General features: G+C 34.7%; 1 protein-coding gene across 1 annotated transcript in view; it reads right to left on the bottom strand.

Annotated features, from left to right (window-relative positions):
• ERO1B (endoplasmic reticulum oxidoreductase 1 beta) overlaps nucleotides 1-18,483 on the bottom strand; it is a 59,370-nt gene extending 40,887 nt beyond the window's left edge. The window contains exons 1-2 of the mRNA XM_051993552.1: nucleotides 18,138-18,483; nucleotides 12,313-12,432 (exon numbers count right to left, since the gene is read on the bottom strand). Coding sequence (XP_051849512.1) covers nucleotides 12,313-12,432; nucleotides 18,138-18,236 — 219 coding nt within the window. The 5' untranslated portion in view covers nucleotides 18,237-18,483. The remainder of the gene's footprint in view (nucleotides 1-12,312; nucleotides 12,433-18,137) is intronic.
• Between the last annotated feature and the right edge of the window lie 6,632 nt (nucleotides 18,484-25,115).

Here is a 25,115-nt window from a genome sequence, read left to right as displayed (position 1 = left end):
CTGTGTGCAATAAAAACAAATTCCTCAAAAGGATCTGAGTTTTTTTTTTTTTTTTTTTTAAAGAAAGAATAATGAGGATCAGGTAGGTGATACAGTGGATAGAACACCAGTCTTGAAGTGAGGACTTGAGTTCAAATCTCACCTCAGACATTTAATACTTCCTAGCTGTGTGACCTTAGGCAAGTCACTTAACCCCAATTGCCTCAAAAAAAAAAAAAAAAAAAAAAAGAAAGAAAGAAAAAAGTATATGGTATACAATTTAAATGATTTAATCTTGAATTATTTCAACAACAGAAAATCAAAGAGAGAGAGAGAAACGAAACAAAATTACATTAACATTATAATAACTTCATCCATAAATTTAACCAATGCTTAACACTCCATCTCCTTTTCATTGGCTGCTCCTCATACCTGAACTTCTATCCCTCCTCATCTCCACTTTCAATTCCTTGGGTTTCAAATCTTAACTTAAGTCTCACCTTTTAACGAGGCCTTTCCCAGTCCTCCTTAATCTTAGTGCCTTCCCTCTGATATAACAACTACTCTTCCTGTATATATCTTATTTGTGCATAGTTATTAGCATGTTGTCTCCCTCGTTAAGACTGTGAGCTTCTAGTGGTCAGGGCCTGTCTTTTTCCTAATTTTGTATGCCTAGCACTTGGCACAGTGCCTAGTACACAGTAGATGCTTAATAAATGATTGCTGACAGACTAAATAATGTATAATGAGGATGGAAAGATGTGTTGGGGTCAGATTTCAAATGGGATTAAAAGAAGTTTATAGTTGACCCTATAGTTAATACCTTACTGAGTACAAGAGCAAGATGGTCTAACCTGTGCTTTAAGAAATCACTTTGGGCTGTGCATACCCTTTGATCCAGCAGTGTTTCTACTGGGCTTATACCCCAAAGAGATACTAAAGAAAGGAAAGGGACCTGTATGTGCCAAAATGTTTGTGGCAGCCCTGTTTGTAGTGGCTAGAAGCTGGAAAATGAAAGGATGTCCATCAATTGGAGAATGGTTGAGTAAATTGTGGTATATGAACATTATGGAATATTATTGTTCTGTAAGGAACGACCAGCAGGATGAATACAGAGAGGACTGGCGAGACTTACATGAACTGATGCTGAGTGAAATGAGCAGAACCAGGAGATCATTATATACCTCAACAATGATACTGTTTGAGGATGTATTCTGATGGAAGTGGACTTCTTCGATAAAGAGAGCCGTAATTGATCAAAGATGGACAGAAGTAGCTACACCCAGAGAAAGAACACTGGAAATGAATATAAACTGCTTGCATTTATGTTTTTCCTCCCGGGTTATTTATACCTTCTGAATCCAATTCTCCCTGTGCAACAAGAAAACTGCACACATATATTGTATCTAGGATATACTGCAACCCATTCAACATGTAAAGGACTCTTGCCATCTCGGGGAAGAGGTGGAGGGAGGGAGGGGTAAAATCAGAACAGAAATGAATGCAAGGGATAATGCTGTAAAAATTACCCTGGCATGCGTTCTATCAATAAAAAATTATTTAAAAAAAAAAAAAAGAAATCACTTTGGCAGCTATATTGACAATGGACTAAAAAGGGGAGAGATTTGAAGTAATACAACCAATCAAGAGACTATTGCCATAATCTATGCAAGAAGCAATGAAAGTCTGAACTAGGGTACTAGACCTGAGAAGACAATTCCATTAGTGGAGACTAAGTTCAATGATAGTCCTTGAGTTTGTCTTCCTCTTGCAGAAAGATAGCTGCTCTGTGAAATGTGAAACTGAGGGTGGTGGTAAAGAAGAACAGAAACAATGAGAGCTATCTCCCACAAACAGCCAAGGATAAAGAATGCCATCCTTCAATATGGCATGGAGGCTCTACACAGCCCAAGCACCTAGATTCTTTATCTTGGCTCTGCCACTTACTACCTGAGGGATCTTGGGTAAGTCACATGAATCTCTGTATTTTCATTTGTTAAATCAGGGTAATGACCAAATGACCTTTGAGATCTCCTCTAGCTCTAAACTACTGATCTTATGATCCAATATGGTCACAAGCTGTAGCAGGCAAGGAGAACAAAAGAAAATGACATGAGATCTGGATAGGTGAGAAGGGACAGAGAGTTCAAGGAATGACCAAGGTGGTAGATGAAGGCAAGGCCTATGAAAGATGTCATATAAAGGGGCCTATAAGTGACTAGAATTTGTACACAGGTGATCTTTGAGCCTAATGGTTATACTATCAAGGAGTTCCATTTTTCCTTCTTTCCTATTTTCAATAAAAAACAAAACAAAACACATTCTTCTATAGTCTTATGAACTTTCAAGTGGGATATTTGTCTCAATATGGTGAGTGGTACCAGACAAGAGATCTCAGGTTTCCTGAGTAGAAATGGAAAAGTTAAAAGTAGAAAATCTTCTAAAATGTAAAATACCATCTAAAATGTAAAATCATGCAAAAGAGAGCTTTTGACAAAGGAGTTACATTTAAATTTTCATTTCTTTAAAATTGCCTTAGTACATCTTATACAAATAAACTCAAACTAAATAAATAATAAAAAAAATTACCAATTGTGAATAGGTAAGCAGAGCCTAGTAAAAAATGACAATTCTAAACTAATATTCATTGTCATCTCTATTTTACTGAGGTAGAAAAAGTTATAACAAAATTCATTTGGAAAAATGAAAATTAAAAATATCAAAGGAATTAATGAAAAAAATATATAAAGGAAAGAGGTTGAGTAGTTCCAGACTGTGATGAAATATTACTGTTCTATAAGAAATGATAAGCTGGTTGGTTTTAGAAAAACATGGACAGCCACCCATATGAAAGAGTGTCCACCCATATGAAAGAGTGTTCCAAATCATTATTGATCAGAGAAATGCAAATTAAGACAACTCTGAGATACCACTACACACCTGTCAGATTGGCTAAGATAATAGGAAAAAATAATGATGAATGTTGGAGGGGATGCGGGAAAACTGGGACACTGATGCATTGTTGGTGGAGTTGTGAATGAATCCAACCATTCTGGAGAGCAATCTGGAATTATGCCCAAAAAGTTATCAAATTGTGCATACCCTTTGATCCAGCAGTGTTTCTATTGGGCTTATATCCCAAAGAAATACTAAAGAAGAGAAAGGGACCTGTATGTGCCAAAATGTTTGTAGCAGCCCTGTTTGTAGTGGCTAGAAACTGGAAAATGAATGGATGCCCATCAATTGGAGAATGGCTAGGTAAATTGTGGTATATGAATGTTATGGAATATTATTGTTCTGTAAGAAATGACCAGCAGGATGAATACAGAGAGGACTGGCGAGACTTACATGAACTGATGCTAAGTGAAATGAGCAGAACCAGGAGATCATTATACACTTCGACAACGATATTGTATGAGGACATATTTTGATGGAAGTGGATTTCTTTGACAAAGAGACCTGAGTTTCAATTGATAAATGACAGACAGAAGCAGCTACACCCAAAGAAAGAACACTGGGAAACGAATGTGAACTATCTACATTTTTGTTTTTCTTCCCGGGTTATTTATACCTTCTGAATCCAATTCTCCCTGTGCAACAAGAGAACTGTTCGGTTCTGCAAACATATATTGTATCTAGGATATACTGCAACATATCCAACATATATAGGACTGCTTGCCATCTAGGGGAGGGGGTGGAGGGAGGGAGGGGAAAAATTGGAACAGAAATGAGTGCAAGGGATAATGTTGTAAAAAAATTACCCTGGCATGGGTTCTATCAATAAAAAGTAATTATTAAATAAAAATTAAAAAAAAAAAAAAAAGAAAAACATGGACAGATTTACATGACAAACCAAAGGGTGAATAAGCAGAACCAAGAGAATATCATATACAGTGATAGCAATACTGTTTAAAAAATAACTGAACAATTAAGTTATTTTGAGTTAATTATAATACAGTTATTCCCTTCACATCACAACTTTTCCCCACTGAAGTTTTGATATATCATGAGTAGGCATGAGAAATTAAATGGGAATTTTGAGGGAGCTTTGTGGAAGCCTCAGATGACATGCAAAGGCCAGGAGACAACAAAGAGCCCATGACCAAAAATTTAACCCAAATTTTACAATAAGCAACCTATAAAAGAAAAAGAAAAAAATTTAGAATTTTTTTCTTATATGAGAGGAAGGCCAAAAAGATATTATACATATTTTCAAGACTACAGGAATGTTGAAACCTGCCCCACCATGATGTGGAAGAGATAACTGTATTCAAATCAACTACAGAGGAAAATGTTATCTACCTCCAGAGAAAGAACTGACAAGCAGAAGTATGTTCAGTATGGTTCTACATAAATATATAACACATACACACACACACATATAGTATGTGTATGTGTGTATAGTATATGTGTGCACATGTATGAGAGACAGAGAGAAATGGTGGTTTTCTGTACTGCAGGAAGGAGGAATACAGCTCAGAACTTAAAATATAGCCAAAAAAATAAATATTTAAAAATCACATGGAGTTTTTAGATATACTTTTAAAATAAATATTAAAGAATCTTCAAACTTTATTTAAAAAAAAACATAAAAAGGTATGCTAACCTTTAAAAGGTATGCTTGACAATTTAAAAATATCAACATTCAAGTAATTTTCAAAAATATTAAGTACAAAGATATGTAAGTAAAAATTATTTTGGATCTAGGCTAGGAAATAACTATGAGTGGTGAAGCTACTCTTTATCATATTTTTATTATAATGTTCCTAAATTCTCTCTTCCATTTCAACTTTTAAAGACTACCAAATTAAAAAAAATTTTTTTGAATACTTCATCTCAAGTTTTCAATGTGTCAATTCAGCAACACTGTCTAAGTTTTCTCTTTTCCCTTAATAGCAAATGACCTACCTAGAGAAAAAGATGTTTATACTAGATAAGGAGTTGGGAAAACAGTTCTTAATTCTGAGGGGAAAGAATGATATAGCACTAACAGGGACTTAAATTAGCCAGTTATCTATCTTCCTTCATCACTCTTCCCCCAGAAGCAAAGTATCTAATAACTTCTTGACGTGGCTTAATACCAATTTTGTCTTCAAAAAGTACAGAAAGTAACAAGGGAGTCTATAGTATAAGATTTTCACTTTAACACGAAGAACTGCTTGCTGGAATAAAAATTATGGGGACTTTGAAGGAAAATGACCACTTTGTTCTAGAATTTGGGATGGAGGAAAGAAAATCTGAACACAGTCATCCTAAATTTTAGGATAGTAGATTTCAAAGAATTGAAAGGAGTAGAATCTCAGAGTAAAAAATATTTCAGAGGAAGTCATCCCAGAAGAAATTTGAGATTATTAGGAATGAAATTCTCAAATCTTCCAGGGAATTCTAATAAGGAAGAAAAAGGTGACTTATTTAAAGAAATCAATGTGGCTAAATAGGAAATTCACTAAACAAACTGATTTTTAATAGAATGTACAAAAGATGAAGTCAAAAAATCTGGATGACTATAAGAACATAGCACAGCCCTGTAAAAATTTTGTAAGAAGTTAAAGCTGACAAAGGAAACTAAGAACAACAAAAAAGGTTTTTTAAACTATACTGGGAGAAAAAAAGATCAAAGGGGAGATAGGGCCTTTGGTGTGGACTAGCTGTGATAAATGACAAGAGAAAAGACTCATTCTTATCTCATTTCTACTCTGTCTGCAAAGGATGAGGTCCTTTACATTAAAAATTATAGGAAAAGAATGCGTAAGGAAGATGAAGAGTAAAAAGGCAGTAGAAAAGCTTCTACCTGCCCCAGATGGATTCAAATCACTTGGTTCATATAAATTACATCCTCAAGTCTCCAAGGTCTATAGGATATGATGGCTGAGCCACTATCAATGACACAAATGATCATGGAAAATGGGAGAGATATCACAAAAATGGGGAAAGGTAAATTTTGTCCTAATATTCAAAAAAAGTTAAAAATATAGAATCTGCAAACTATGAGTCAACGAACTTAACTTTGATTTCTAAGAAAATTCTGAAGCATATCATTAAAGAGATGGTTGGTGATCACTTAAAAAGAAAAGTTGTAATTATAGAACCAGCATGACTTCATCAACAAAAGATGATGTCACAGCAATCTTACATCCTTTAAGATGATTACAAAACTATTAGATGAGGAAAATGTTATAGATTTATTTTACTTAAATTACCTAAATTTGCAGAGCAAATTGGGCTGAATCTCATAAAGACAAAATTTAGTAAGGATAAATTAAAAAATCTTATAGTAAAATCAAAAAATTAACTTTACAAGTAATAAGATGAGTGAGAAGGCATAGACTGGAGTTGTTATTAAAATATTTGGTGATTTCAGTGGATTGTGAGCTCAATATAAATCAACATGTGATGTGGAAACAAAAAAACAAAACAAAAACAACAACAACAAAAAAACCAATTCTATCTTAGGATGCAATAAAAAGGGTATGTTCCTCTAGCACTATAGAAATAATAGTTCCCTTGTACTTCTTTAGAAATGTGTTCAGTTTGGGATACCAAAGGACAGTAAAGGACCATTAACCTATTCCATATTAAGGGACTTGAGTATATTTAATTTGGGAAAAGGGAAGACTCAGGGTAGAGAGGATAGTCATCTTCAAGCATATAAAGGTTTTTATTCAGAGAAGAGATTTGTTTCATTTGGTTCCAGAGAGCAAAATCTGGATTATGAATGGAAGTTTCCAAAAGGTTCAATGTCAGTAAAAATTACTAACAATTTGAGCTGCCTAAAAATGGGTTTTTCAATCCAGGGTTGGACAACAACTTGTAGGATAGATTATAGTATAGATTTTTTTGATGAATAAATGAACTAAATAGTTTCTGAGGCTCCTTCCTATTCTCAAATTCTGTGAATATGATTTTGTAAGTCATGAAGACAGCTGGCAATAGCCAGGGTAATGACAGGGATAAGAATCTTCTTATTACTACCACAAGACCTTAAAAATACTAAGTTTCTAATATTTGTTTAATGGAATATTGTTAAGGAGATATACCCTCGAGTTAGGACTTAGATTAAAATGGGCTTTTAGTTCTAAGCTATGAGGAAGGCAGTAAACAGAAGACACTGACAATGAAGAAAAGGGCTAGCACCATAGACGGGAGTAAAAATAATTCTTCATTATATGGAAGGGCAAATAATGGTTAAATCCCTTCAATTCAATTTAGTAAGCATTTATGCAGCTACTACCTGCCAGGAATTGTGATAGAAATTGGGGATATAAAATTTTAAAAAATTAGTTATTGCTCTCAAGGAGCTTATATAGGAGGAGATTTGTACATAAGACATAGTCACAAAACAGTTTTACTATGTTTAAATGTAAAAAACAATAAAGGTCAGTATAAAAAAGTAGTAGCAAATAGCTACCTGTACTTCACTAGCTCCTAAAAATATCAATATGCATCAATATGGCACAATAATACCATATTTGTCAATAAAATTCAGCTGGGACTATGGGGGGGTTGGAGGAAAATGGGACTGACTGCATCTAATTGTATAAAGATAAGCCTAACTCCTATATATTCTGTTCCCTCAAGAACCATATACAATACAGAAACATCTCACCTTTATATCATCAATATTTTAAGAAGAGAACTGGCAGACTTCCAGTCAAGATTTCAGCCTAAACAAAAGATATGTGGTTCAGCTCCCACATATATATTTAAGAAAAACCCTAAAGCTTGCATCAGATCAAATATCAAAAAGCCAAGTGAAAAATCACAAGTGATTTGTCCCAAAATCATCACAAAAGATCAACCAGAAGCCTAGGGCTGGGGAGTAGGGAGAAGAATTTCTCTTCTCTTTCTCAAGTTATATACACATCAGAATGACCAAAGATTGGACACTGAAGCTAGCCAAGCTCTGTGTCCCAAGTCAGGAAGAGTAAAAGAGCTCCCCTGAAAAAACCCCTAGAGTGGGAACTAAAGCCCCACAGTGAGGAATAAAAGGGAAGATTGAGATAGAGGGGAGAAAGGAAAGGGAGAGATTAGCAATGAAGGGGGGTGGGGAGGAGTGTCTGAAACAGTTAAGAAGGCTTATTAACTCTTGGAAGTGGTTAGCACAAGAATCCAGAGGTCCTGAGACAAGAACAAGATCAATCCCCTCACCCAAAAATATAGCAAGGAGCAGGACATGATGCTGGCACAAAGCTCCAATTTACAAGATAAAGTTATAGAGATAGGTAAACTAAACATCAAGTGTCAAAAATTATACAAATTTAACTTTACAGCAACTACAGACTTGACATAAAAAAAAATGGATTTTCCATGAGAACTACATGAATGTCTACAAGAAATGATACAAAAGATAAGAAAGAAAACAAGTAGCTTAGACTTAAACCCGACTCAAGAAAATGGAAATCCTGAAAACTAGAACAGAATGAACAGAAATCAACAGCTTTATGAAACAGCAAGAAATATTGAAGCAAAATCAAGAGACTGGGAAAAAAAAAATCAACAGGGGCAAGGAGATAGTAGCAACAGAGATGTGAAAATTTTAAAGAACCATTTACTATTTTTTAAATGCACAGAAAAGAACTGTAAGGAAATTCGAAACAGCAGAGGCAAACAAGAGTTTTATAAATTATGTGCAAAATTATTATTTTTTTAAGCAAATGATTTAAAATGGAGATTCAGTTTCATGCAGGGATTTTATTTTTCTTTGTTCTGCTCTATATAGGAAAAAATTTTTTTGGTGTTTAAATTCAGAATAAAAAAACAAAATAAAAAAAACTGATTCAGCAAGGATATCATAAAAAATAAAATTGAACAAATCTTACAGACAGGTAGCAATTAATCAGAAAAACAGTAGTCATTTCAGAATCAACTGTGTATATGTATTGCCAACTAGTTAAGGATGAAAGTAAAATTACTTCTAGAAGAATAGCTGAAGATGAGAGAACACTGCCTATGACTAGCAATTCCAACCCAATCTATCTATACAAGTTGCTTTCCCAAAAAATGAGAAATGAAGAAAAGTAAAAACACTGACTTGATTTGAAGTGAATTAAAAATGTCAAAATTCAACACATGAAAAAAGCCAAAAGAAGCCAGAAACTTCCTCATAGCTTTTATCTGTTTACAGAAAGATATGATAACCAAAGACAACACTGATTAGAGCACAAGTTCATTTGCAAAACATTACAAAGAGGAAATGAGAAAAGACTAGAAATAGTATTAGCTTCCAGAAAACTTCTTGAGATTAAAAGAATCTGAAAGATGCTGCAAAATCTAAATCACATCACCACCAAAGCATTGGTAAATGGAACAATGGACAACCGGTGGCAAATAGAACAAGTCAGCCAATGTCTTTACAGAGATCTATAAAAGAGTGGGACCACATACCATCACAATAATCCACATAATATATAAGAAAGGGATACTGTAAATTAAGGATATTTGGAAAGAATGTCTGAACCTAATATGCATTATATAACCTAAGAAATACATTCTAAATGGGACAGTTTGAGAGGCATTATTTTCAAATTACCTTAAAAAGGGGAAAAATCCAAAAGAATAGTGAGACTTTTATTCTTCCTTCCCATCCTCCCAAAATGATTGAGAAAATAATAACCATTTAACAACCTTTTCATCTTAAATATCTGAGAACAGTCTATACATACATTGAGAATATCCTTGATGAAATATAAGAAACATGCAGTCAAGTTTCCCACACTATTTTCTCCAGAAGACCATTATCTTTGTTATTATATCACTAGGAGATGTAGAAAATTCAACTCAAAAGTTTTTAGTAAGTGCCACTATGTACCAGAACTGTGATATGTACTAGTGATAAAAAAAAGAGTCCCCTGTCCACATATAATGCATAACCTAAATGGAGAGACAAAAACAAAAACAAAACAAAAAAAAAAAACAAATTTGTACAAATAAGCTATAATAAAAGATAAAAAGGAAATAATTAACAAAGGGTAGGCAGTGGAATTAAGGAGGACTGGGAAAGGTGGCATTTTAATTGGAACTAGAAGGAACTTAGGGAAGTCAGCAGGTAGAGATGAGGAGAACATTCCAGGTATAGAGGATAGTCAGAGAAAGTGCTTGAAGCTGAAAGATGGAATGTCTTCTTTCTGGAACATCCAGGTGGCAGTTGTCACTAAAATGAAGAGTATATTGTGGGGAGAAAGGTTTAACAAGACTGGAAAGATGGGGAGGGCTAAGAAGTTATGAAAGATTTTGAACACACAAATAGAAGATTTTATATTTAATCCTGGAAGGAAAAAAAGAAGTTACTCTAGTTTATTAGGCAGAATGGTAACATGATTGGACCTGCATTTTAGGAAAATCACTTTGCTTGTCGAATGGAGAACAGAGTATAGACTAAAAAGTAGGCAGACCATCAGCCTACTATAATAGTTCCAGAGTGAAGTTATGAGGGCCTGTACCAGAGTTGTGGCATTATCAGAAAAGATGTAACTATTAAGTCCTATAAATAGATATAGAATAAAAAACAAAATAAAAGATACTGCTATCTCTATTTAGCTTACTAATTTTTGCAAAGCACTTGAATGGATAAGGTAAATGTGGTCTTGAAAGCTCTACCCAAACAAGATGTCTCAACTCATTAAAATTGTACAAAAAACCTAATAACAAATAGGACCATGATCATTTTCTTCAATGAGTCATTAGTTACTGACATCAAATGAAGCGTAAAACAAGAAAACTTGATCACCTAAGGTCTTTTGCTAGTGCTAAAAACCTTCACAATTAACATTCTATTAATTACATTAAGCTTAGGAAAATTGCAAAGCCTTCTCAGTGACATCCACAATAAAGTAAGTCTAATCTAGACATTCACACTGACAAAACAAAGTGGATAAAATTCAGCTGGATAGATAACTCCACCCAATAAAATGCTGTATCTTATTTTACAAATTTAACAACTTTTCAGAACAATTCCAAATTGACAATATTTTTTAAGTGACATTAAACAGATACAAAACAACAATCATCCCAATCTCAGAAAAATCCAAATTACAATTTATTCAAAGGGCAAAGGAAAGCCATAGCAGGAATAAGTAGATAGTAGCAAATTATCACAATGATTTTTCTAAGAATAGCATAAAAAACATTATTGAAGAAATGTATGACCAGAGACACAGGTGATTCAATCATATAGTGGAGATAAATACAACATAGACAACCCAAGTGCAACATTGGTAACTATTTAGTTCCATGATAAAGTACTGGACCAAGGAAGGCATGGCTGGCATGAAAAGATAAAAAAAGATTCACCTTGTAGATGCCCCTCTTTCTGACATATTCTGTAGTGAATTACCAGCTTTTCAAACAGCTGCCATGAATCTCCTTTCCATCTTGCCTCCCTATTCAGCCCTGATTCCAGTTTTTTTTCTCTGTACGAAGAGGGCATTTCCCAATATTTGAATGCTTTCAAATTCCCTATTAATTGGTCCTTATGAGTCAAGATATTAAACCCAAGATATTAAAAAATAAGAATAACATAGAATAAAAAAAGAATATGGAAAGGTGTATGTAACATGTGACTTTTCTATGAGATCATGAATTCAAAGTGTTTAAATTACAGTGGTTCTCAAACTTCTGTTCTCAGTATCTTCATGTTGTTAAAAAACTATCGAGGACTTGTTCAAAGAGTTTTTGTTCACATGGGTTATATTTATAGCTATTTATTATATTAGAAATAAAAAATAATTTTGAATTTGTAGACCTTCTTGAAAGGGTTTCAGTGACCCCAACAATTCTTTGGACTATACTTTGAGGATCACTGGCTTAAAATATCTATATCATAATATTCATAATGCTAATATTCACTAATATTCATAATGCTAACCTTGAAATCATCAAAGAAAGATTAAATTACATTCAGTATATGGTCTCAGATAACATAGAAGTACTTATATTTTTTAAAGTATCTCATCAAAATGTTAAAAAGTAAAGTCTGGGGTTAAAAATCCTTGTATGTGTTGTGTTGTGTTTTGTTTTGTTTTTATTGCTAGCAAGAAGAAAAGTACCTTGGATTTTCTCATAACACCTCTGTGACAGTTGCCCCTCCCTATTGTCCTCATCTTCTAGAAAAGAAAATTAAGATACAAAGGAATTTCATAATATACCATAATATAGCCTCTCAATCCACTGCTTTTATAAAATTACCAAGGTAGACAAAATTAATATGGTCCAAGGCTTGAAATTAACATCAACTGTCATTCATGCTTAGAATATATTCAAATGCTAAAAGATTTAAATTTCTGAAAATATGGTTCTTTATGTAGTCCATTTATGAGTTTTTCTAATCAATCTTACCTTATAATAACGAAAGTAGTCCCGTTCTAGCAATTTCTGTATTTTAGGAAATATCTTATAGGTGTTGAAATTATCAATGCTTTCTATATCACACAAGCAATCATCTAGGACTCCAGAGAGCTTAAAAAAAAAATAAAATAAATATTCACTATAAGCAGTTATTAAAATAAAGTAAGCACATTTGAAACACAATTTCATGTCATGAAAAAAATTTTAACATTCATTATTTGAAGTTCAAGGTTTCAACAACTACAAAAGTTAAAGCTTTTTTTTGATTATCCTACGTATATATATGTGTATGTGTACACACACACACATATACACACACACACACACACACACACACACACACAGAGTATTAAATATTGTGAAGAGCTAGGATAATTTAAGGCCTGTTGAACAAAGAATGGGCATTAGATGCTTCTTGAAAGAAACTTGGTAGTAACAGTCACAGAATGATAAGATATATGAACAAAGTCCCGACCCTTACGTCTCCTTTTCCTGAGTATTTCTGATAAAAATAGAAGAGGAAAACATAACCTTTTAAAAATTTTTAATTCCCTTTCATCATTCATTAGTATTTTATTTCTTCCAATTTCAGATATAGTTTTCAACATTCACTTTTGTAAGATTGAATTCCAAATTTCTTTCTTCCTCCCTTTCTTCCCTCTCCAAGACAACAAGCAATCTTTTACAAGGTTACACATCTACAATCATTTTAAACATATTTCCATAATAGCTATACTGTGAAAGAAAAATCAAAATAAAAAAATAAAACCACACAACAACAACAAAAAGATGAAAAAGTATACTTCAATCCAAAATCTTCAAAGTTCTTTCTCTGGATGCAGATGGTATTTTCCATCCCAAATCTATTGGAATTATTTTGGATCATTCTATTGCTGACAAAAGCTCATTCAACCATGGCTGATCATCACTCAATCTTGCTGTTACTATGTGATTCTTGTGTAGTGTTCTCCTGATTCTGCTCACTTCACTGAACATCAACTCATGTAAATTAGAAATCATAATCTTTGAAAATTGTCACATAATAAATAAGTACTTGATGGAAACGTTTGCTGAGGTATTATGGCTAGTGACATAAGATGATACATTTTGTTTCAAAATAAACTGCAAGTCAACTTTACATGTCAGGTAGTTGCCTTAATAAATAGGATGCTAAATGTCAAAACAATTATACTCCCTTGGATAATGAAATATTAACTATTTTCTATCTATTTTACTAAAATTTACTACTTTACTAAAAGAAAAGTCAAGCAATCCAATATATGTTAAATGTGATAAAAATATAAGTAAATCCAATATAGATATATATATTTATACAATCATCTTGCTGCACAAGAAAAATCAGGAAAAAAATGAGATAGAAAATAAAGTTCAAACAAGTAGCATCAAAAGAAGTGAAAATACTATGATCATCATATAATCTTGATTTTGTGGTGTACAATGAGCTCCTGGTTCTGCTCATTTCACTTAGCATCAGTTCCTCTAAGTGTCTACAGGCTTCTGTGAAATCATCCTGCTGATCATTTCTTAATAGAACAATTATATCCTATAACATTCATAACATATATCTATATAATTTTTAAAGAAAATCTGGTAAAGAAAAGCAAACTAGAAATATTCTCAAAACTTCTCAAAGGAATCTTCCAGTTCCAATATTCTAATTGTATCAAAGACTAGAACATACTGTTTACTCATTTATTCATATATACTATATGCTAAATGATACAAAGATACATTTAAAATATGATTCTCAAGGGCCTGATAATCCAATTGGGAGATAAACTACATGCACAAATTACTAACACAAAAATGGAAACAGTGCAAGAATTAAGGAAAGAGGAACTCTGTAAAGAGGACTACATTTGAACTGGATCTCAAAGAATACACAAAATTTTACTAGGTTGAGATAAGTAACAACACAGTAGCAAGAAAGTTAGCCAGAGACAGGAAGGCTCTAGGCTCAAGTCCAGCCTCTGACATATACTGGCTTTTAGGAAAGTCCCTTATAGCCTCTCAATACCCTGGATAATCCTGTAAAATATAAAGTTGCAGAAGATTGCTGAAAGGAAGTAGCAAAGAGTTTTTCTCATTTTCTTCATAAAAGGAATTCTGTATACCAATGAAATCATAAATCAAAAAACTATTCCATCTATCCCATCCAAAAAAGTGGTAGAAATAAAAATAGAAATCCAGGAAAACAAAAGGCTTTGAAAATGGAAAATATTTCTATTTAACTGGAGTTCCAATACCTAATATGTCTTAAAATTACTAAGCTCTATCCTGGATGACGTCTGCTATCAAAGCCCACTCCCAGTAAAGCATCTGCAGTTGCCCTCTGCCACAGAAACCCATTCCCAGGGGAAGATGCTGGAAACCCTTTAGCCTACAACTACAGAGTTAAAAAGTTAAGAGTTTCCTTTGCTATTCCCCAGCAGTTTTCAAACCCATTTCCCAACTCAAAGTTCTGAACTCAAGATTCAAAGTTCAGGTTCGAGGCTTTTTACCAGTTTTACTTTAGTTACATCATGAACTAAAGACCTAAGAACCTAACCATCATTTATCTATTGTCTTTATTTAAAAAAAAAAAAAAAGTAAGTCATAGTTTTTGATGATAAACAAATTTTTGGAAAACAATCTTTTTAAGTTTATTGCTAGGTAAACTATAATATGGAAATCAGTGCAAATATAAATGAATATCAAAATGCACTAAAGTTATTGCAACTGCCAAAGTTTCAATCCAGGAAATTCCTATTTCATAAAACAAACTTGTAGGTCACATATATCAAACTCATTTAACTTCACAATCTGATTTCTAAATCTATCAGTTTATTCCTGAAAATGTTGTCATGTATTCCAATATGTAGCTGACAAAAGGTAAAAAACTGCATTTTTGTCAGGACCACTTACACTGGTGAATTTTTCCTTGTACCATAACCAAACCTGGTGAGCTTAGCAGTTACGTGGTATAGCACAGGACTTCAAACTTTTCTCCACTCAAAACTCATTTTCACTGAGAAATTTTTATGTAACCCCAAATATATAGATAAAACTGGTATACAAATCAAACATTTACTGATAATAAATCATAATTTTGTGAACCTTACATTCAGTACATGATCCCATATTGAGTCACAACTCATAGATTAAGAAGCTGGACCTATTTGCTTCAGTTTCCCCAACTGTGATATATTACAGATGGTTATGAGGATCAATTGCATTAACATTTGTAAGGAGCTTAGTACAACATCCAGACAGCACTTTCCTAAAGAAGAGACTTTAATGAGGTTCTAATACTGCAGGAATATTAAAACTAAAGTAAAATGCTATTTAATGCTCAACATCAGTAGGATAATTGTCCCCAGGGCCATGAAGACACTCCCAACCCACCCTAACCTGAAGTTGTCCTAATTCCCTCAGATTTTTTTTTTTTTTTAAGTACTGTATAATAATGACTTTTAAGGGATTCCATGACCTAAAGAAAGAAAAGAATTCTTTAGGGAAAGTTTTTTTATTCTTAAATTATTTAGATAGGTACAAAATTGTTATTGCTTTTCTTTAGCCTTCTGAGTAAAATAGAAAACTTAAGGGTTTACACATAGGCATATACACATATATACAAATGAAAGATTTTAAATTTAATTTGTCAATGCAAGATTTCAAAGATACTCAGTGTCTCTATGAGAGATTTATAGTATACCTAATTCATCCCAGTCTGACAGAATGGAACATTCAATTTTCTTTTTTACATAAAGATTAACAGTTTTATTGTACTCACAGTAGCTTCTGAAGAGGCTGCTGTGTACTGCTTCAAATACTTTTGCATTTAATTTATAATCAAGGGAAACAAAATAGAAAAGAGTATGTTGAAATTTATAATACAATGGGAAATAAATTTTACCTCTTACTGCAAAAGGAAGCATTCAAATTTATGTATCGAATTCCATGAAATAGTTCATACCTTTGGCTCATGGCAAATGACATTTTAAAAAAAAACAACAAAAAACATACATTCTTTCCTGTCACTTAATCAATGCAATGAAGAGAAAGAAAAAACTGATTTTTCAAATTTTCAAATTTGGGGCTGTATAAAGAAATATTTTAAATTTTTGAAAACTTTTTCTCTGCTTTAATGGACTAATTTTCAAATATTTTACACTTCAATCCACCCACATACCTCTTTTAACCGCTGCCTTAACAGTTTAGACATAAAACACATACTGAAATTTACAAATTTTATGTTTTTATAATAAACAGGGATATGTGAAAAGTCATAATCTAATGCTTCTGGATTGATACCTGTATTGGAAAGCCAAAATATTCTCTATATTTATTATTGGAAAAAAATTTTTTTAAAAGAACAGAAATAGAAAAGTAATTCTTAATACACAATGTTCCCATTAGGAAAAATATCGTAAATAAATAAAAATATAAACTGAGAAATCAAACTGTCGAATGTAATTTGTATTGCAAAATTATATTTTTCATCCTACATTAACGGCATAATGAAGAAAAGGTGATATCAGCTGAAGAAAAGCTTATAAAATCTAACAATAAATATAATTTCATTATCTAAATAATAAAAATGTTACAACTAAAAAGGTAAGCAAAAGCTTTCCAACCAATTTCAGACATTTATTTAAAAAACTGTAGTCAGGAATGAAATTGAATAAAGAAAACATCAATATGTTATGTAAATACTAGATATTATTTTATGGGCAGCCTGGCAATCATAAGTAGACCTTCCTACAAGCCTCATAAACAGACCTTTCTACAAGCCTTATGAAAACCTCTGAATAATGTCAAAAGCACATGTTTACACTCACAACCTTGCAGTTGTGTTCCATTTTCAGGTGGCAATGTGCTTTAATTGCTACCACTACATCTCCCTTCATTACAGGACCATCTGGGACACCTTGGGTTTTTTTCCCCTCTTAGCAGCTTCACTACTTTTGCAGCAGGTGCAAAAAATATAACAACAACAAATTAAAAAAACCCCAAAGTCCAGGAAATCAAAGTGGCAGCCCATTCAATAGCTACTCAAATGATAAAAAAGTAGTAAACATCTCTTTGGAGCAATGGGTCACCAAGCTCAAGGGCACTAAAAACAGGACTTACATAGTCAATATTAGGAATTTCCACATAAAGAACTTCTTTGATACTCCTGAACAGCTGGGGAGACCCTCAGGAGCCTCAGGCTAGCCTGGCCAGACCGCCTCAGACCTCTGTTTCCCGATGCTGACCCACCACAGGACTGAACCGGCCCCCCGCCGGGGGCTTGGCTTTGCTGCGTGGACACCACGGCAAAGCGTGGGAGCCAGTGCTGAGCTGGGGGCAAGAAGCCACTTCCTAACTCCAGGGGGTAAACTAACCAACTGGACTCGAGAAAAGGGGGCTCAAGTCCAGAGCCTACGACCCTGTGGAGGGAGAAAGTTGGAGAAAGAGAAGCCCTCCGCTTTCGTGTCTCTCGCTGTCACCATCTCCCCTGGGGGCAGAGGGATGGAGATAGAGGGAGAAGGGGGCGCTGTGGATGGGGGGAGCAACGGGAAGGGAAAGATACTGTCTCTTCATCTCCCTTTCTACCCCTCCTCCTTTCAAAAAAAAGCCCTCCTAGTAACTCATCCTCTTCCTCCTCCTTTGGTCGCCATTCACCCTCCCCTCTTTCCCCGGGGATGTCGCCATCCTCGCAAACAGTAAGCGCTCAATAAAAGAGCTGATTCAGGAGCTCGGCTTCGAGACGGGAATAACCTCCTCGACTGGGGTCTCCGGCTCGTCCTCCCACCGCCCCCATCTCCGAGTACCTGGGCCTCGGCGACGGTGCTCAGGCAGCTCAGGGTCACCCACAGCTGCACTACGACTGCTGCCCCGGCCCGGCTACGGCGGCGGCCAGCGCGGCTCATGCTGCTCTCGCCTCCTTCCTTCTTCCTCGCCGCGGCCGGGGCCGGGGGGGAGGAAGGGACGCGCTTCGGCCCGCCCGCGCCACCAAGGCGCAGAACGACGAGGAACGACGACTAGCCCGAGAAGCCCGGCGGAAGAGCCCCTCTCTCGGTGGTCAACGTGCCCGCGACACCTGTCAGGAGTCTGGAAGCAACTCTCACTAGCCGCCCACTGGCGGCGGAGCCGAGCCCTACTCCCCTCTGTTCCCCTCCCCTCCCGCAACGGGGCCCCGCCCCCTGCCTTTCCGTGCTCTTCCCGGCCGCTCCCCGCCCGTGTGCGCGAAGTATTGTGGGACTTGTAGGTTATTACAGTCTCTAAAGGAGCCTCAGGCTTGGAGCCGGAAGGACTCGCGGAAAGAGCCCGGGAACTACAGAATGGGTGGGAACTCTATGGTCGGCGGGAGCGTGAGACCCGGCCACGGCCTATCAGGGAGGACCACGCGAACCTCCAAAACAAGAGGAGGTGGCCACATGGGTGGTGGAAGGCTTTCTTGATGTTACGTGAGAAACCTCAGGGATGGAAACTACACTTTTTGCGCCACTCCGCCCATTGAATCATCCTAGCGATCTAACCCTTTGTGGAAGGTGGATTCGAAAGGCGGCTACTCTGTTTGGTGTCACGTATACACTCTCCCTGGAGTCCCCAGCATCCCTGGTTTCTGAATTTGGCCCTGGTGTTTTCCCAAACAAAACAAAACAAAGGGAAGCCTCTCTTAGATTATCAGCTCAAAGCCTCAGAATCCACCCCTTCCTCCAGCTGATCCCAGGATCTCCCTAAGAGCTCCTTAGTCCTCCGGTTAACCGCCCCCACCCCCCAATAAGCCCCACTATGTTTCACGTTGCCATTCTTGACCTGGAAAACGAAAACTGTTCGTAGCCAGGCGTGTAAAACGGAGTCCAGGCTTTACTCTCACTTTGCTGTTTGTTATGGGGACCTCTATGTGCCTCCATTAAAACATGAACTCCGTGAAATCGAGCACCCTCTTTGTTTTTGTTTTTATTTTTATTTTTGTCCTCCAGTGCTTTGAATGGCTCCAGGCACACGATAGGTGCTTAATAAATGTTGTGGTTGAAGTTGTGGTCCATGACTCCGAAGTATTACTTGTACTTTTTTTCTTCAACATGACTATGATCTTCTCTTCTGTAAGGCCATAAGTGTCAATCATCTTGAGAATCTCAGAAACTAAAAGCATCTTCATACCGTGTTTCCCCGATAATACGACCTGTGTTATTAATTTTTTGGACAGAAAAACACCAGAGGGCTTCTTTTAGAGGAATCTTACACAGTAAGGGGAGGGCTTATTTTCGGGATAGGTCTTATCGGGGAAACACGGTATGTTCTCTAGTGTATTGAAAGAAGAAAATAAAAGTTAACGCCTACTATGTGCCAGGCACTGTGCTAAGCACAGATATATTTTACCAAGGTATCACTTGATTCTCAAAATATCCCTGGTAGATAGGTGCTATGAATATCCCTATTTTATAATTGAAGCAGATATAGCCAGAGTCATACAGATCGCAAGTGAGGTTTCTTTTGAATTCAGATCTTTCTAACTCTAGGTGCTATAACCATTGAACTATCTGGCTGCTTCAATGAATTCACATGAAAATTACTTCAGCCCTACATTGAACAATTACTTTATTTGATAATGCTGTTCCTTCCAATTTAAACCTATAGTTTTATTTGTTTCTATCATTCTACAAAAACATATGGAAAGGTTAACAATGACCTATGGTCTAAAGACAGGACTTTTCCCCCTTAATTTGCATCTCTTCTACTTCTTTTGACGTTGTTGATCAACTACACTCTTTCTTTGGTTTCTCTGATACTTTACTTTTATGGCTTTCCACCTCCCTTCTCTGACTCACTTGTTTTCTCCTTTTACTCCTCCAAATTTCTTAACTGAGAATCATTCCAAGGCTCATTCCTCAGATGCTTTTCTGTCTTCAATTACTCATAACTTCAACTACAATCAGTATATGTGAATGACTATGTTCATGTATGTACCTACTATGTTCATGTAGGCTTTAGAAGATATTATAGGTAGTGTTAGTACTTTTAGCTACTTTAGTCCAATTTACTCTTTTGAGTGACTACAAATCTCTTCCTCCAGTTTAATTTGCTTTTTTTATCTTACCTTTTCCCCTCTTTGGTTTCCCCATTCTCCACTTTCCTAAAGCACACACTGTCATATGAAGGAAGGGGAAAATGGAAACTATTCTGTTAAAGGATTCTTATAACAAACTTAATAATTGCCCTACTCCATACCTTAGCATATTTATACCTTCTTAATTTATGTTTAGTCAAACAAATTTAGTTTGTATTATCTAAACCATTATAATAGCTAAAGAAGTCTTGAGCCAATTTTAAAGCCCCAAAGTTTGCCAACTAAATAAATGTATATCATATTTACTTAACTTCTATGAGGCAGTTTCCTTATCTGTGAAACGGAGCTAATAATATTTGTAGTACTATTTGTAGTACTAATATCTGTAGGCTATTGTGAGGATCCAGTGAAATAACTTGAAATTGCTTCATACAACTTAAGGTGTAGCTAAACAATCAGCTATTATTATTATGTTATTGTCAGTTATTAATATTTTAATAACATTTCCCCCAATTACATGTAAAAAACAATTTTAACACTTAAAAAAAAATCTATCCCTCTCTTCTTCCCATCCTCCCTTTCTGGGATGGTAAGCAATCTAATATAAGTTATACATGTACAATCATGTAAAACATTTCCATATTAGTCATTTTGTGCAAGAAAACTAAAAAAAAAAAAAAAGGGGGAAAAAAAGAAGGAAGGAAGGAAAAGAAAAATAGTATGCTAGAATAATATGCTAGAAAGAACATTAGTTCTTTCTCTGGAGGCAGATAGCATTTTTCATCATGAGTCCTTTGGGATTGTCTTAGATTATTGTATTGCTGAGAATAGCTAAATCATTTACAATTCTTCATTGTACAATATTGGTATTAGTATGTACAATGTTCTTCTGGTTCTGCTCACTTCATTTTATGAGTTCATGTAAGTCTTTCCAAGTTTCTCAGAAATCAGCTTACTTGTTATTTCTTATAGCACAATACTATTCCATCACAATCATATACCAAAACTTGTTCAGCCATTCCCCCAGTTAATATGCATCCCCTCAATTTCCTATTCTTAGCCACCACAAAAAAGCTACTATAAATATATTTATACAAATAGGTTCTTCTCCTTTAAAAAAAATTCTTTTTGGTATACAGACCTAGCAGTGGTATTGCTTGATCAAAGGGTATGCACAATTTGATTGACCTTTGAACATAGTTCCAAATTGCTTTCCAGAATAATTCAGTTCATAACTCCATCAACAATGCATTAGTGCTCCAGTTTTCCCTGCATCTTCTCCAACATTTATTATTTTCCCTTTTTTGTTATATTAGCCAATTTGATATTCATGGAGTAGTACCTCAGAATTGTTTTAATTTGCATTTCTCTAATCAATAGTGAATGAGAGCATTTTTTTATATGACCATAGGAAGCTTTGATTTCTTTGTCTGAAAATTGCCTATTTATATTTATTTATCAATTGAGGAATAACTTGCATTCTTACAAATTTGAGTCAGTTTTTTATAAATTTGAGAAATGAGGCCTTTTTCAGGGATGCTTATGGTAAAAAAAAAATTCCCAGTTTTCTGCTTTAATTCTAATTTTGGTTGTATGGTTTGTTTTTTGTGTGTGTGTGTGTGTGTGTGTGTGTGTGTGTGTGTGTGTGTGTGTTTGTGTGTGTGTCTGTCTGTTTTTCTGTCTTCTTTATGTAATTAAACTTTAATCAAAATTATTCATTTTATATTTTATAATTTTATATCTTTTTTGCTCCTGTAGTCTTCCCTTATCCATAAAATTGACAGGTAAACTATTCCATGCTCTCCTAATTTGCTTATGTATCACCTTTTTTATTATAATTCATGTACCCACTTTGACCTATCTTTGTGGGCTTCTTAAACTTTTTCCACTTGCAACCCCTTTTTGCCCAAGAAATTTTTGCACAACCTATATATATGTCTATAAAATAGGTATACAAATCAAACATTTACTGATAATATATCATCATTTTATGACCTCCCCCACATTCAGTTTCCAGTTTCCTGGAAGTTTTTATCAAATGAATCAAATAAATCTGTGGATTTATCAACGCTGGATTACTATGGTCATTTACTATAATATATTGTGTACCTTATCTATTCCATTGATCCACCACTCTATTTCTTAGCCAGTATTTCTTTTGATAATTACCAGTCAGCTACTAACATTATTGTTAATATTATTACTTGAGCAACTGAGTTGGAAGATAGGATATCTCTATCCTTTTTTATCCTCTGTCATCCTTTCCTCTCCATTACCCAGTATCTAATAGTTTTTAAGCTATCTTAGTATGGGACAGCTATATCCAAGAGGCAAGAATAACAGCAAGCTTTTGATTTTAGTTGTATTGTTGCATGTGACTTCTGAATTAGGATGAACATTCTCATCTTGAGTATAATCAGGAATATCAGGATTTCACCATGGACATCCAAACTGTCCTGACCACAGAAGAAATTGACCTATTTGGAAACACAGTTTTTAATAGGCTGATGGCTTAGCACCAGAAAACCAATTTCCAGATAATTGATAAGAGGTTGAGAGTTGGCAAAAGATTGGCTCATAAACTATGACAAAAGATGTTATACCATTAGCTGCTAAGGATACTTCATGGAAGCCCCATATTTCTTTTCTTTCCCCATGGCCCTCCCTCCTCCCACACACATCAAAACTTACTTCTGTGTCCCATTCTTATAGCACCCTTATTTATCTCAGGGGCAATGAGTTTTAGCAAATTAATTAGAGAAACAAATCTGTTATGTTAGCTACCTAATGCTGTATTTCATTCATGTAAAAAAAAGTATCTACAACCCAGTTAAAATTCACAATTTCCCATAAAGTCCTTCACAAGAGATATGAATTTTAGACACCTTGGCAGGTAGGGGATATATTTTTGGTCAGCTTTCTGAGAGTAGGGACTTTTTAAAATTTATATCCTAATGCTTAGGATAGTGCTTGACAAATAGTAGCACTTAATAACTAGTAGTTCTCATTCATTCATTAATGCACCATTAATAGCTTTAACCATGAAACATTTACTAAATACAAGAGCAAAAATAACCATCATAATACATCTATTAAATGGAAGATAAAAACAAGAATAATTAAAACTTTACATTCCATACATAAATCTTAAGTCATGTTTTTAAATGAACAAAATATTCACCGGAGAAAGGAGGAAGAGGCATGGAAGTGGGCATAGATTTATAGAAAATGAGTAGGGAAACCCGTATGTCTAAAGGCAATTCACTGGATTGCAGATGTGAATGTCTATGGTCTTTTTTAGGGAGTAGTCAATAAGATCTGTCTCCTCTTGGGTAAAGACTGTTTTTCTGAGCCTTTCTGCTCTCCTGCTGGATGAAAATGCTTCTGAACTACTCTCTTTTACTAGATAAATCAATTCTTTGCTACTCTCAGACCTCTGAAGAATGTTAAGCTTTTCAACTAGTCAGCAATCTTAAGTCTGGGACTTAAGTTTCCCAGGTCTGCTCCTACAGCTGGACATTAAAATAACATTATACTCTTTCAAAGAAAAGCAGATCCCTTTTTATCTGAGATTTGTAAAACTACTCTTATCTGCCTTCTATGTGTGAAGAGGAGAGTTTTTTTCCTCTAGAAATAGAGGACAGTAAAGGACAAAATACACAAATGTATAGAAGTTCCCCTTTTTCTGAAGCTGAAGGTCTATGGAGAACAAAGATGTTTTTTTTCCCAGCAAGCTCTTCACCCAAGAACTATCCTTTCCCCTGATCAGGTCTTTTAAATAGTGTAACTTTCCTCCAATCATATAAGCTTCCTTCATCAAATGCAGAAACTGTAGTCAGCTGGTCTTATTTCAACTAGTTTCTAAGTTCCACACATTTTGTGTTCTGTGTTTTGTTTTCTGATATCTTGGCTTCTGTAAACATATTCTCTGGTTAGCTTTTCTGACCTTTCTCCTTTACTTACTTTCACTACTGACTCTACTCTTTCAATTTGGTTTCTAATATTTCAAATCAGAGTTTCCTCCTGAATAATGACCAGTCTAACTTAGATTTTTGTCTTTCTTCAGTAATCCACTTCTTTGTGATCTCAAATCTACATTTATGCCACATACAAATAAATGAGAAATCATGACATAAATAGCTGTTATATAATTTTCCTCTGGTCTCCAAATAATTTAATTCAAATGTTCTTAGCAATAATCTTGAAATCCTGAAAAATGCCATTTTTAGATTAGCTGCTTGGGGGTGAGAGGGAAATTGTATTATTATCATCTCTGCAATCAGTCAGTGCCTATCTCTTTAAGGAATTCTCTCTCAAGTCCTCCAAGAATTTTTATATGAAGGGCTTTGATTTTTCTCTCAAGTTATTTCAGTAAAATATGCAAGCTATTGTCTTTCTCATGTCCTTTTAGCAAATATTCATATAAGAAAAAGGTGGCATTGTTATACCTATAAATGTGAATAATGTAGTATTCCATATTAGTAGTTAGTTCATTTTTTAATTAAATAAATTCAAAATAAAAGTATCATTGAAGTAATTTCTGGATGTTTTGCCTTCCCCTACTGTGAGTTATAATTATAGATTGCAGTGGCATGATGTAATTACCAAATTTAGATTATAATTATTTATAACTTATTTGTGAATTATAGTGTAAACCTATATTATTTAGGATTAGAAAATTAATCCTGAAAAAGTTTGCCTGTCAGAAGGAACAATATGGGCACTTGGTTCCTTT

The sequence above is a fragment of the Antechinus flavipes genome, chromosome 4 (genome assembly GCF_016432865.1).
Source record: "Antechinus flavipes isolate AdamAnt ecotype Samford, QLD, Australia chromosome 4, AdamAnt_v2, whole genome shotgun sequence".
In the NCBI taxonomy this organism is placed as follows: Eukaryota; Metazoa; Chordata; class Mammalia; order Dasyuromorphia; family Dasyuridae; genus Antechinus; species Antechinus flavipes.
This window is presented reverse-complemented; position numbering and strand designations above follow the sequence as displayed.